Source organism: Microcaecilia unicolor, chromosome 10, assembly GCF_901765095.1.
Source record: "Microcaecilia unicolor chromosome 10, aMicUni1.1, whole genome shotgun sequence".
NCBI lineage: Eukaryota > Metazoa > Chordata > Amphibia > Gymnophiona > Siphonopidae > Microcaecilia > Microcaecilia unicolor.
In genome coordinates, this window is record NC_044040.1 from 172,463,268 (window position 1) to 172,475,798 (window position 12,531).

Sequence of the window (12,531 nt, forward strand, 5' to 3'; positions counted from 1 at the left end):
CAACCACCAGCCCCGCCTCCCGATCTTGACTAAGCTCCTGAGGATCCATTCCTTCGGCACAGGATTCCTTTATGCTTATCCCACGCATGTTTGAATTCCGTTACCGTTTTCATTTCCACCACCTCCCGCGGGAGGGCATTCCAAGCATCCACTACTCTCTCCGTGAAAAAATACTTCCTGACATTTTTCTTGAGTCTGCCCCCCTTCAATCTCATTTCATGTCCTCTCGTTCTACCACCTTCCCATATCCGGAAAAGGTTCGTTTACGGATTAATACCTTTCAAATATTTGAACGTCTGTATCATATCACCCCTGTTTCTCCTTTCCTCCAGAGTATACATGTTTAGTTCAGCAAGTCTCTCCTCATACGTCTTGTAACACAAATCCCATACCATTCTCGTAGCTTTTCTTTGCACCGCTTCAATTCTTTTTACATCCTTAACAAGATACGGCCTCCAAAACTGAACACAATACTCCAGGTGGGGCCTCACCAACGACTTATACAGGGGCATCAACACCCCCTTTCTTCTGCTGGTCACACCTCTCTATATACAGCCTAACAAACTTCTAGCTACGGCCACCGCCTTGTCACACTGTTTCGTCGCCTTCAAATCCTCAGATACTATCACCCCAAGATCCCTCTCTCCGCCCGTACCTATCAGACTCTCCCCGCCTAACACATACGTCTCCCGTGGATTCTACTTCCTAAGTGCATCACTTTGCATTTCTTCGCATTGAATTTTAATTGCCAAACCTTAGACCATTCTTCTAGCTTCCGTAAGTCCTTTTTCATGTTTTCCACTCCCTCCGGGGTGTCCACTCTGTTACAGATCTTAGTATCATCCGCAAATAGGCAAACTTTACCTTCTAACCCTTCGGCAATGTCACTCACAAATATATTGAACAGAATCGGCCCCAGCACCAATCCTTGAGGCACTCCACTACTTACCTTTCGCTCCTCCGAGCGAATTCCATTCACCACCACCCTCTGGCATCTGTCCGTCAACCAGTTCCTAATCCAGTTCACCACTTCGGGTCCTATCTTCAGCCCATCCAGTTTATTTAAGAGCCTCCTGTGGAGAACCGTGTCAAAAGCTTTGCTGAAATCTAAGTAGATTACGTCCATAGCTCGTCCCTGATTCAATTCTCCTGTCACCCAATCAAAGAACTCAATGAGGTTTGTTTGGCACGATTTCCCTTTGGTAAATCCATGTTGTCTCAATAGTTAGCATCTAATAGCTTACCCATCTCTGTTGGAGCTTCTCTCATATAATTATTTCTTGTAGCCATAGGAGCCATGGTTCCTATGCTTGTAGCAACAGACCCAATTCCTCCCAATTCTGTAGAAATCCAACAGATACCCACTGGGGCCTGCATTCTTCACATTCTGTATGTCTTTTAGAACTTTGAGAAATTCCGACGTGGAGATGGGTTGGTGAAGAATCTTCTGCTGTTTCCAACAGTTTTGAAAGGCTGTTAGTGGACTTGATTAGGCTGGGTTTTATGTGGTCTCCCCTTAGTGTCAAGTGTGTGAATGTGTGTGTGTGGAGGGGGGAGGGGCTGTTCCCAATGGTATCAGTAACGATGTGAGTTTTGATGGTGTTTTCTTGTATATTGTTTGTATTTTTGATACCTTTGTGAATTGTCCCAAATGTCTATTGCTCAGAGAGGGTGGTATATATGTTTTTATAAATATATTAACCCCATGACTACTGGAAAGGAGTAATCAGTGCCACATCATGGGCTGTGTGACCAGTGTTGCCACAAAGGGCACAAATATGGAGGGTTCCAGTCCATTCTCCTCTCATTGGCATGGCAAAGTTGGCAGTGAAAGGGGGGAGGTCCAGTGTGCAAGTTGCACAGCGCACAACTGTAGCTCAGTATGGTCCTAGTGTAAGACACAGGATTAACTATGCTACATTTTCCCTGCTGCTTATACACTTCCTCTAGACACCCTTTACTTGCAATTTTCAAAAAGCTTATGATCTCACTTAACAAAGTTACAGGAAGTATCTTAATAGGTTCTATCATTTACATGAGACCACTGCAGGAGTAGCCTAATAAGTCACTTAACCCTCCATTTCCCCAGGTACAAAAACTTTATACCACAGAATGGTGGTAAATTAAATCAATTACCCTGTTGAGCAATCCCTAAATGGTACAGACACTGGACAAACTGGACTCCAAGGCATAGGAATCCCTTTTAGTTTTGGGCTTGTGTGCTGGCAGACTGGTAACCATAGCAGTTGCCCTGCGTGTCCACTCCTGGCACAGAAACGGACCTTCCTTGTTGTGATTCTGCAAATTTTATGGATTCTTTTTAATACTTCCGTAATGTCACGACTCATTGTACATGGGGGCGTACAAATCTGGCGTTGCACTGAGTTTAAAAATGTGCCTTTCTCATACAGCTTGTCAGTTCCTGCATTTTTACAGAGGTCAGAATTATGAACTGCAATATTTAAAAGCAGGGGAATGTATAATAAAAAAAAGATACCTACGCATCATTTAACCTAACGCGGGAACAATATATGAAATGAAATATATTAAGAAAAACGTAATAAAAGCGATCTACATACAAGATCAAATAAGGCACCCCACCAGCACAACCACCAGCACTGGACTATACTAAAGCACGCTACACCGAAGCCACTTCCACTACCGTAGTCAGTAATTGGAGAAACGCACGTGACAACCGCCAAAACAAGTGAACGTGCGCGCGCCCGACAGGGAAAAAAATATATATTTCAATGCTCTTAAGCTACCAACAGCCCCGCCCGGCCACAGCTCTAGCCACCCAACAGGAGCGCGCGGTCCCTAAGTGGGCGGGGCTCGGCCGCTATGATGATGAAGGTATAGTGAGGCTCGAGCCCAGGAAAAGGCGAGCTACTGTGGGCCATGGCGGAAGAGGACAGCAGGGAGGCGATTCGAGTGTTGCAGAGCCTGAGGGGCAAGATCTGTAAGTACCAGGAGCGGAGGGGATAACCGCGATCCGGCCCTTGAAGGCCTGAGAGTGATTAAAGGAGTTCTACTTGTCTTCCCCCCCCCCCCCCCCCCCTGCAGTGGTTGCAGCCTGCCGGTGCACCGTTGCCCTCGGATCTCCGCGAGCTTTGGGAAGCGGCTGGGCGGGCGCGCAGCGCTTTCTTCGGTGGTCACGGTGTAGCGTAAGGGACGGCCGCTCGGCGCTCTAAAGGAAGAGCCTGCCTCTAAAATAAAAGTGCCGCAGCCTGGTGCCGGTTGCGTTTTCGGGAGGGAGCCCGTATGAGGGGTGGGGGCGAGTAAGAATTTGGGCTGTATCTGGCAAAGACATGCTGCAAAGCCCCTCCTCAGAAAGGGCCCGAGATGTGTCTCATAAGATTTGTGAACTGCTGGGTTTCCTCCACCTGGTTTAGGAAGTTGGTACAGTATAGTGCTGATGCGTGGGTTGCAAAATTATTTTGGGTTTGCCTTGCAGAATTTAAGATAAGCTCTGAGCACCTGTAAGCTCCATCGTTTTAGAAACGGTGGGCCAAGGCATAAGAGGAAAAGGAAAGATGATTGACAGGGTTTGTCACAAGAAACAGGATGTTGTGGCTTCCTGATGGTTTGCTAGCTGACGCAGGGCAGGTATTGTTAGAAGAGATGCTGGTACTATCGCTGTCATGTAATCATCTTTCTTTGTAAATATTTTAACCATGAGTGCAGACTTCAACGTGCAACTCTGAAATGAAGGCGACCTAGAACACCAAAGGCCTCATCTTGATTGTGAAGACTATTTCATGCTGAAAGGAAAAAAATCCTTTGTATTTCTTGTCCATCATACCAACTTAATTCATTGGTCTTCCCCAGAGCTGTAATGATGCTTAAATTGTCAACTAAAAGAGGGAAGGTCTTCTTGCTTTTCATTGTGTGGGCAAATACAATTGGTGAAGCGTTTCACTTCTGGAATATTGAAATGCAACAAATGATTTTGGGATTGTTGGGCACATGGCTCTTCAGTCTTTACTGGTACCAGATCTTTTAACATCACACTCATTTCAGGGTAGTTGCTCTTGATCACACTGACTTTGCTACGTGGGTTATTAGAACTTTACCATATAAAATTATTATTTAAAAACACTTTAATGTATTTTCTTAATGGAAGCTCACAATTATTTTCAATATTCAGTCCATCTGTTGGAAATAATGATTATTTTAGCTTTTCTCAAATTCCTGAATAACATAAATAGGGTAATATTCAAAAATGACAAACCTTTCTCAAAAAAATTTCTTGGATCCAGCTAGGGTGCATGTCTCTATCTCAGGGACTTTACTCTTATGATGATTTTTTTTATACACCCCTGATTTTCCCAGGCAAAAGTGTTTATTTGTCCTGGATTTACTTGGTTCTCTGAGAAAACATATACACCTGTGTTTACAAAGGCGAGCTACAGGCTCTATACGGCTTCCAAAACTGAACATAATAATCCAAGTGGGGCCTTGCCAACTATGCAGCCTACCAACTTTCTGGCTGTGGTCACATTGTTTTTGTCACCTTGAGATCCTCAAGACACCATCACCCCATGGTCCCTCTCCTATCTAGTACATCTCCTTTGGTACATCACTTGGCATTTCTTCGCATTAAATTTTAACTGTTCTTCAGATTTTTGGAAATCTTTTCTCATGGTTTCTACTCCCTCCAGGGTATCCACTCTATTGGCTATTTTCGTGTCATCTGCAAAAAGGCAAACTATTTTTCCTTCTAACCCATCAGTAATGTCTCTCACAAATAAACAAAATCGGCCCCAGTACCAACTCCTGAGGCACCCTACTCTCCTTCCTTTCCTCCAAGCAGATTTCCATTTACCACCATGCCTGTCAGTCAACTAGTTTCCAGTCCAGTTCACCACTTTGGGTTCTAAGTTAGCCCTCTCAGCTTATTCATGAGTCTTCTGTGAGGAACTGTAGCAAAGGCTTTGCAGAAATCCAGGTGGATTACATCTAGCACATGTCCTGTATTCAGTTCTTTGGTCACCCAGTCAAAGAAATCAATCTGATTTGTTTTGGCAGGATTTTCCTTTAGTAAAACCATGTTGCCTTGGATCCAGCAACCCATTAGATTCTAGAAAGTTAACTGTTTTCTCCTTCAGTAGCAACTGCATTATTTTTCCTACCACCGACATGAGGCTTACCAGTCTGTAGTTTCCCACTTCTTCCCTGTCCCTGCTTTTGTGAAGAGAGACTACATCCACTCGTCTGCAGTCCCGCAGAACTTCTCCCATCTCTAAAGATCTATTGAGTAAATCCTGAAGAAGTCCCACCAGGATTTCTCTGAGCTCCCTCAGTGTTCTGAGATGTATCCCCTCCGGCCCCATAGCTGTGTCCACTTTCAGATTTTCTTCGTGAACGGTGCAGTATCCGCTCCTTTCCCATATATACCCTTGGTCCTTCTCCAGGATTTTCTTCTGTAAACACAGAAGTATTCAGCACGTTCACTTTTTCCTCATCACTCTCCGCATAACTATTCTCAGCACCTTTCAGTCTTACAAGTCCATTCCTAGTCCATTCCTAGCTTTTCTCCTTTCCCCATTATATCTGAAAAAGGTCTTGTTGCCTCTTTACATCTTTAGTAATTTTTTTTCTTCTGCCTGTGCTTTCGCTAGCAGTATTTCCCTCTTTGCTTCTTTGAGTTTATTCTGGTAGTCTTTTCTCTGATCCTCTAGTTGTGTTCTGTATGTCTTGAATGCAGCCTCTTTTGCCCTTATTATTGTTTGGAGAACCATATAGGCTTCCTGTTTCTCTTGTGTTTTGTTTATTTTACTTTGTATAAAGATCTATTGCCATATTTATAGCAACTTTCAGCTTGGACCACTGTGCTTCCACTTCTCTTGTCTACCCATGCCATCGGCTCCCTCTTCAGGCATTCCACCCCCACCCCACCCCATTTTTCAGGATGTCTGAAATCTAGTACTTTGAGTTTTATGTGTTTGCACTCCACTTTTGCTCTTAAATCAAACCATATCGTGTGATGATCACTATTGCCTAGGTGGGTCCTCCCAGATGCTGGAAACACGTCATCCATTTGTGAGCACTAGATACAGCATCAACCCTTCCCGTGTGGATTTAGTCAGGTAACAATTTTACTGTATACATTACTAAAAATAAAGGATCTGACCAGTTCCATGGGATATCTGGGTAGGAGTGGCTTCTACCTAGATAAGTCCTGCTCACTGAGTCATAACTTAAACAAGATGACCGCCGCATAGTGGGACGGGAAGCTGTCAGCTCCCGGGGCCCTCTGGTTTACTGCCGGTATTTGACCATGGATCAGCACAGCATCATTGGTCCTGCGCCTCTCGTGGTCCGGGGTGTCGTGGGCAGCCTGTTAGGCGGCATTCGGCTGTTTGAATTGCCAGGTTCCCGCCGTGTCTGTCTGCCTGTCTCCGGCCAGCTGCGACCGCCTGTTCGGGCTGTTCACGAGGTGGATGACTGCGTGGTCTTCTTGGCTAGCCTTACCAGTTCCTGATGCTCTACTCCGGGCGATCCTGTGTTGGTGCTGTTCGTTGGCGGTGTCATTGACGGGCCAGTTTGCATCCTGTGCCTCGCCGTCTTTGACTGCGTTCAGCTTAGCGGCCGAACAGTGTCTTCAGCCGTTGACTGTTATGGCTGGGCCGTTGGACCTTTTAGATCGGCGACGCCTGGATGCTGCAGCCATCGCCTGGGGAGCTGGTGTGGAGATTTGGCTCTCCTGATCGGCGGGCGGTGCTTCTTGTCGGCAGCCTTCCGGAGGATCATTGTATCACCTGGGCATTGAGGTGCTGGTCGTCAGGTCCGCCTTTTCCCGTCTTCAACCTGCTACCTGCTGACATTCATTTCCTCACAGCTGGTTCCTGCTGAAACCGCCAGCTTTCACTTCTTCACTGCAGCCCTTTGCTGAAATCGCCGGCTACTACTACTACTATTTAGCATTTCTATAGCGCTACAAGGCATATGCAGCGCTGCTTCCCTGTGATGCCCTGTCCACCAGCCTAACTGAGACTTTGCGAGTCAAGACCTGATTTTAGACTTTTTCCTTCCTTCCTTCCTCCTCTTTTTGCTTTCCTTTCCCTGCCTACTCATTAATTTGCGTTTAGATTGTATTTATATTCCCTTCCTCTTTCTGTTCCTTCTACCCTTCCATTTCTCATTGTCTTTGATTTGATTTAATTTTATTAGTTCATTGTAAGCCGCTTTGGGGCTGCAACACTGTGGCAAAAGGCGGGGTATAAATGACCTAAAATAAATAAATTAACTGGATTTGTAATTGCACTTAACTGTGTAGTGCTGCTGAAAATTCAGTCTGGACAGTGGGTGGAGCCACGAGTTACCCAGTTAGTAAACTGCATATTTCTGTTAACTGGTTAGTTATCCAACAATGTTAGAAAAATCAATTAGACAGCTGTCTTCATCTCTGTCTTATAAAGCTGCCTTGATTTGAAATTCTCTTCCTATTTTAGTTCGGATCCAGAGGGATTATTTAAGATTCAGAAAAAAAACTAAAAGCTTTTTTTATTTCTATTCATGTTTTATATACTGCCAACTCTCCCAAAGGATCTGAAGCAATTAACAAACAGAATAAGCCTTCACATAAAAGGGAATTACATTTAGGGGTCCTTTTTACTAAGGCACGCTAGCATTTTTAGCACTCACTAAAAAATAAGCATACGCTAGAGACACCCATATATGGTGCGCCTTTCTAAAAGCAAAATGTGATGGAATGGATCTAATATGTCTTGAGGGAGATAATTCCAAATCTTGACTGCCTGAAAAAAAAAAAAAAGAATTCTCATGAACCCTTTTTAAACCTATGTTTTTAGATGTGGTGAGAGAGCTAATTTGTAAAGTGCGTAAGAAATGATTACTCTGCCCAACAGATGGAAGAACAAAAAGATCTATTACATCTTCAGAATTCATGCCACAAATTGCTTCAAAGACCAAGCAAACTAGCTTAAATCTAATCCGTTGTTTAATAGGGGATCAATGAAGATATTTCATGAAGCTAGACACAGAATCAAAGCAACCTCTACTAGATATCACTGCTATGTTTTTTTTGTGTTGGTTGTAACCATGTTGCAAACTTAACTGAAATGCCACAATTTAACTGAGTTGCTGCCATATATTAGGAATTGCTATAATCTAACAGTGGGCCAAGGTCCTAAAATTTTATGGGTGACGTGACGCTCTGATTGTGGGTAGCTGCCTGAGCTTGAAAAATTATTGATCTCGTCAGTATAGGACAGATTTGAGTCTAAAATAATCCCTAACACTTTAGACTGATTTCAGTCATTAATTTTTCACCCATTGATAATATGGAGTTCTCTGCATAAAGATCTGTCCATGTCTCCAAACTATTATTTTTATTTAATGTTAAATAATGATCAAATGCCCACCTATCCACAATAGAAATATAATACCTTATGTGGGCTGATTTCTTTAGGGAAAGGGAAATGGGACTTGATATACTGCCTTTCTGTGGTATTTTGCAACTACATTCAAAGCGGTTTACATATATACAGGTACTTATTTTGTACCTGGGGCAATGGAGGGTTAAGTGACTTGCCCATAGTCACAAGGAGCTACAGTGGGAATTGAACCGAGTTCCCCAGGATCAAAGTCCGCTACACTAACCACTAGGCTACTCCTCCCTTTAGTTAATTGGTGTTATGTTTTGGTTTTTTTGTTTTTTGGTAATCCACATGTAACTGCATAGGCTTTTGTGGAATATAAGACCAATGTGTTGTGTAATGTTTTATGGATGCTGGTCTGAATATAGTTGGGCACCACATATATGGATGTTCATTGTTTATGGCCGGGTGCTGAATATCTGGGCACAAAAATCTCTCGGTGGCTGACAGCCGAATATTGCCCCAGAAATGAATGGTGTAAGAGACTAACACTATAGTTTCTCCTACAGGAAATTCTTAATGTGTAGCTACTGAATGGGATGATCACCTCCTTTCTTCTCTGGAAAGTGCTTGGTTCTGTTTCCTTTACTTAAAAGGGATAATTGAAAAAAGGGGCGCAGACCTCACTATTTATTGTGTCCTTCAATGTGGAACTTGTATTTTTGGTTAAAAACCTGTACTTGCAAATCTGACAATCATCCCCTTAGAGTCATGGATGCACATAGCTTCTTCTGCACACTAGATTTCCCTATCAACAAGGGATCTCAAGTTTTGCAGCTTTAGATGTATGGGCTTCTGAATGCAGAAGGAATGAACAGGTTATTTTTCATATAAAAATAAAATTGGAGAAAACTTTTAAAAAGATCCTGCTTGTCTCTGGAGAAAGGATGAGAGTATACTTATATCTGTGATTCCTTCTGTCCCTTCATACTTCAAACAGCTTGAAATACAGGTCTGAAATTCTAGAATTGTAGAAGGGCTTTAGACAGGGCACTTGAAATATAATTAGTAGGGGTGGGCCTGACCAAAGGAACACAAAATGAACTTCTTTTTTTTTTTGGGGGGGGGGGAGGGGGCAGGGTGTTTTGTTAGTTTCAGTGGCATAGCCACAGGTGGCAGGGGCCCAGCCAGCAGTAGTGCACTTTTTTTTTTTTAAGGGCTGGTGGTTCCATGGTCTGCTACTGGAGACTCCTGTGGTCTGATATACCTACCTACCTACCTTCCTTCCTTCCATCCTTCCTCTCCCTCCTCCCCTCCCCAATCTACCTCAATATATTTAGTAAAATAACACATTTTAATAGTAGCCCACGTTGATCACTGTGCCTCCGAATGTTATTAGTTTAACCCACAATCATTTTTTTGTTTCCCTACAAGTTTTTAAGATTCAGTTTCCCAGTAAACCAATGCTCATAAGCCCACATTTTCTCACCAGCAGAGGCAGGTAAGGAATCTGGACTTTGCCTTCAGCCACTTGTTCCTCATCTCCGTTTTCCTTCCTCTTCAAGCTCAGATCAGCATTGGAAAGGTGTACCTGTAGAGGAGTCGGGTGGCTTTTTTTTTTTTTAAGTTATCCCTAGAGGACCTTATTTCAAACAAAAGTAATTTCCTTAGCATCCAGCTGCACATGTCAACACGAGTGGGTTGTATTTCTTCCTTCCAGCAGATGCAAATAAACTGATTATTCCAGTGACCTCATCACTGTATATAGGTAGTGCTCTCTGTGAAAACTCCAGTATTTTCTCTACCTTCAGCATGTGGTAGGTTGTGCAGGCTAGTGGAGCTGGGTCCCTGCCCTAACTTCTCTCTGTGCCAGCCAAGGCCTTTCTTCAGAGAGATAGGAGCATCCATAATGGTGGGAGCAAGTGACAGATTGGGAGAGGGGGCATGACCACTGATTCATGAAACAATCTTAGCGGGATTAAGGATGAGATGGTGTGAACTGTATCAAGACAACTTTTGAAAGCTGTAAGTTCAGTGTTAAAGGGATCTTGATAGATCAAGTGAACATTATCAGTGTAGAACAGTGGTTCTGAACTGAGTCTGGTGCGCAGAGAGGGGTTTCGGGGCTGCTTGCAGAACTGTTCCTTGACGGCGCATCTCAATATAGTGCATTTTCTGAAGGGAGTGAGTCGCCTTTGCCTCACTCCCGGGCGCCTTTTCTGGAATGGGACCTTAATCTGGGTCTTAGAGCACTGGAGCCCTTTTGAGCCTCTTCATAAAGCGACTCTGAAAGATCTCACATTGAAGACTTGTCTTCTTGATGGCAGTTACATTGGCCTGGCGCGTCTTGGATCTTCTGGCGCTTTCTTGTAGAGACCCTTTTTTCCGCTTTTCAGAGGCAGGGGTCTCACTTTGGACTGTTCCTTCCTTTTTGCTTAAGGTGATCTCATCCTTTCATATTAGTCAGCGGATCTTCCTTCCGTCAGGAGGACGTGGGGGATCAGTTTGCCTTGTTGAGGCTGCTGGCTGTTTTTGTTAACTGGAAGTTACTAATGGTTGTCGTTCGGATAGACTCTTTGTGCTTTTTTGATAAGCAGAAATTGGGTCTCATGGCATACAAGGCATCCATTGCCCACTGGTTGAAGGAAACGGTGGCTTCAGCCCATCTTTTGGTGGAGAAGTTTTAACATTATAGAGTGGATGTAGCTGCGTGGTTAGAGGCTATGTTTGGAGCATCGGTGTTGTTTGTGGCGGGTTTGGCTGCCCACCCTTGTTGGGATTGCTTTTGAACATCCTACATATCCTGGAACGTGGGAAGTAATGTAATGGAAGGAGAAATTAGGTCTTTCCTGATAAATTTTCTTTCCATTAGTTCTTCACACTATTTCAGGAGCCCACCTTGGTGGCTCTGTACTTTGTTTTTTTTGTGACCTGGTTTTTGCCTTCAGTTGTTTCTGGGGACTGGCTGGATTGGTTGCTGACCATGCTCTGGATGGGGGTATTCTTTCTTCATTGCCTGAGGACCGATACTGAGGAACTGGGCTGACAGAACTGAGCACCGCTACAGAGCCCGCTGCTATCAGCCCAGTTCCTCAGTATTGGTCCTCAGGCAATGAAGAAAGAACACCCCCATCTAGAGGATGGTCAGCAACCAATCCAACCAATCTCCAGAAACAACTGATGGCAAAAACCAGGACACAAAAAAACAAAGTATGGAGCCACCAAGGAGGGCTCTTGAAACAATGTGAAGAACTAATGGAAAGAAAATATCAGGTAAGACCTAATTTCTCCATTAGGGGTATAGTAGATTTTCTTGAAATTTTAAAACTTTCAAACCATTTTCTGTATATTTGTCTTTTTTGGAAATTACTGTATAACTTAAATGAGAAAGTAAGCAAACTTTTTTTTTTTTTTTTTTTGTGTGGAAAAAGTTCTAGAAAAAAATGTCACAATATAAGACATCCTATGTAAACTCAGGAGTATGGTTAGAAAATATTTCTTGGGGCTGAGTGAGGTTGGACTTAGATGTGTGAACTCAATGGCTATCCATATACTGAAGTTATGACGTGGGGAATGTCCTAAGGTTGTGAACTGGATAAGAAACAAAGTGATGCACACTGAGGGAATCTCTCCAGCCTCTGTTATCATCATTTGCAGATATACAGTACTTCAGTTTTTGGTTTCGCCTGCCATGGCGGTTTATAACATATTTGGCTATTGGCTTAGTTCTAAATTCTTTTGCACTTTCAAGTTTGTTTATATTCTTGGTTTGCTTTGTCTGTTGTTGGTTTTTTTTTTTTTTTTTTAAATTCCAACATCACTACAATGCTGTTCTCTGCTCTTATATAAAATTAATTGGTGTGGCAATTTTAAATCTATTGAAGAGAATATTTGCTGTTGCATTTATAAGTTTTTATCTTTTATATTCTGAAAGCTTTAAAAACCTATCTGTATAAAAATATTTCTCTATTAACTGTTAACTAGAAACCTCAGTCTGCTGTATGTAAACTGTTATATCATTGTTTATTGTAAGCCACATTGAACTGAAGCTTATTTTGGATAATGTTGGATATAACAATCCTTTAAAATAATTACTACAATAGTGAATTTGAAATAACAGCTGAATATTGCAGATAACATTATTCAATTAATTTTAAGTGGCGTTCTCTAAAAAATAAATGACTACTTG

The 12,531-nt window shown here is 42.9% G+C and overlaps 1 protein-coding gene across 2 annotated transcripts in view; it reads left to right on the plus strand.

Annotated features, from left to right (window-relative positions):
• The first annotated feature begins 2,814 nt into the window (after positions 1-2,814).
• Positions 2,815-12,531, plus strand: part of RASA2 (RAS p21 protein activator 2) — a 216,491-nt gene continuing 206,774 nt past the window's right edge. For both annotated transcript variants that reach the window (XM_030216595.1, XM_030216596.1), the window contains exon 1: positions 2,815-2,959. In XM_030216595.1, coding sequence (XP_030072455.1) covers positions 2,899-2,959 — 61 coding nt within the window. In that variant the 5' untranslated portion in view covers positions 2,815-2,898. The remainder of the gene's footprint in view (positions 2,960-12,531) is intronic.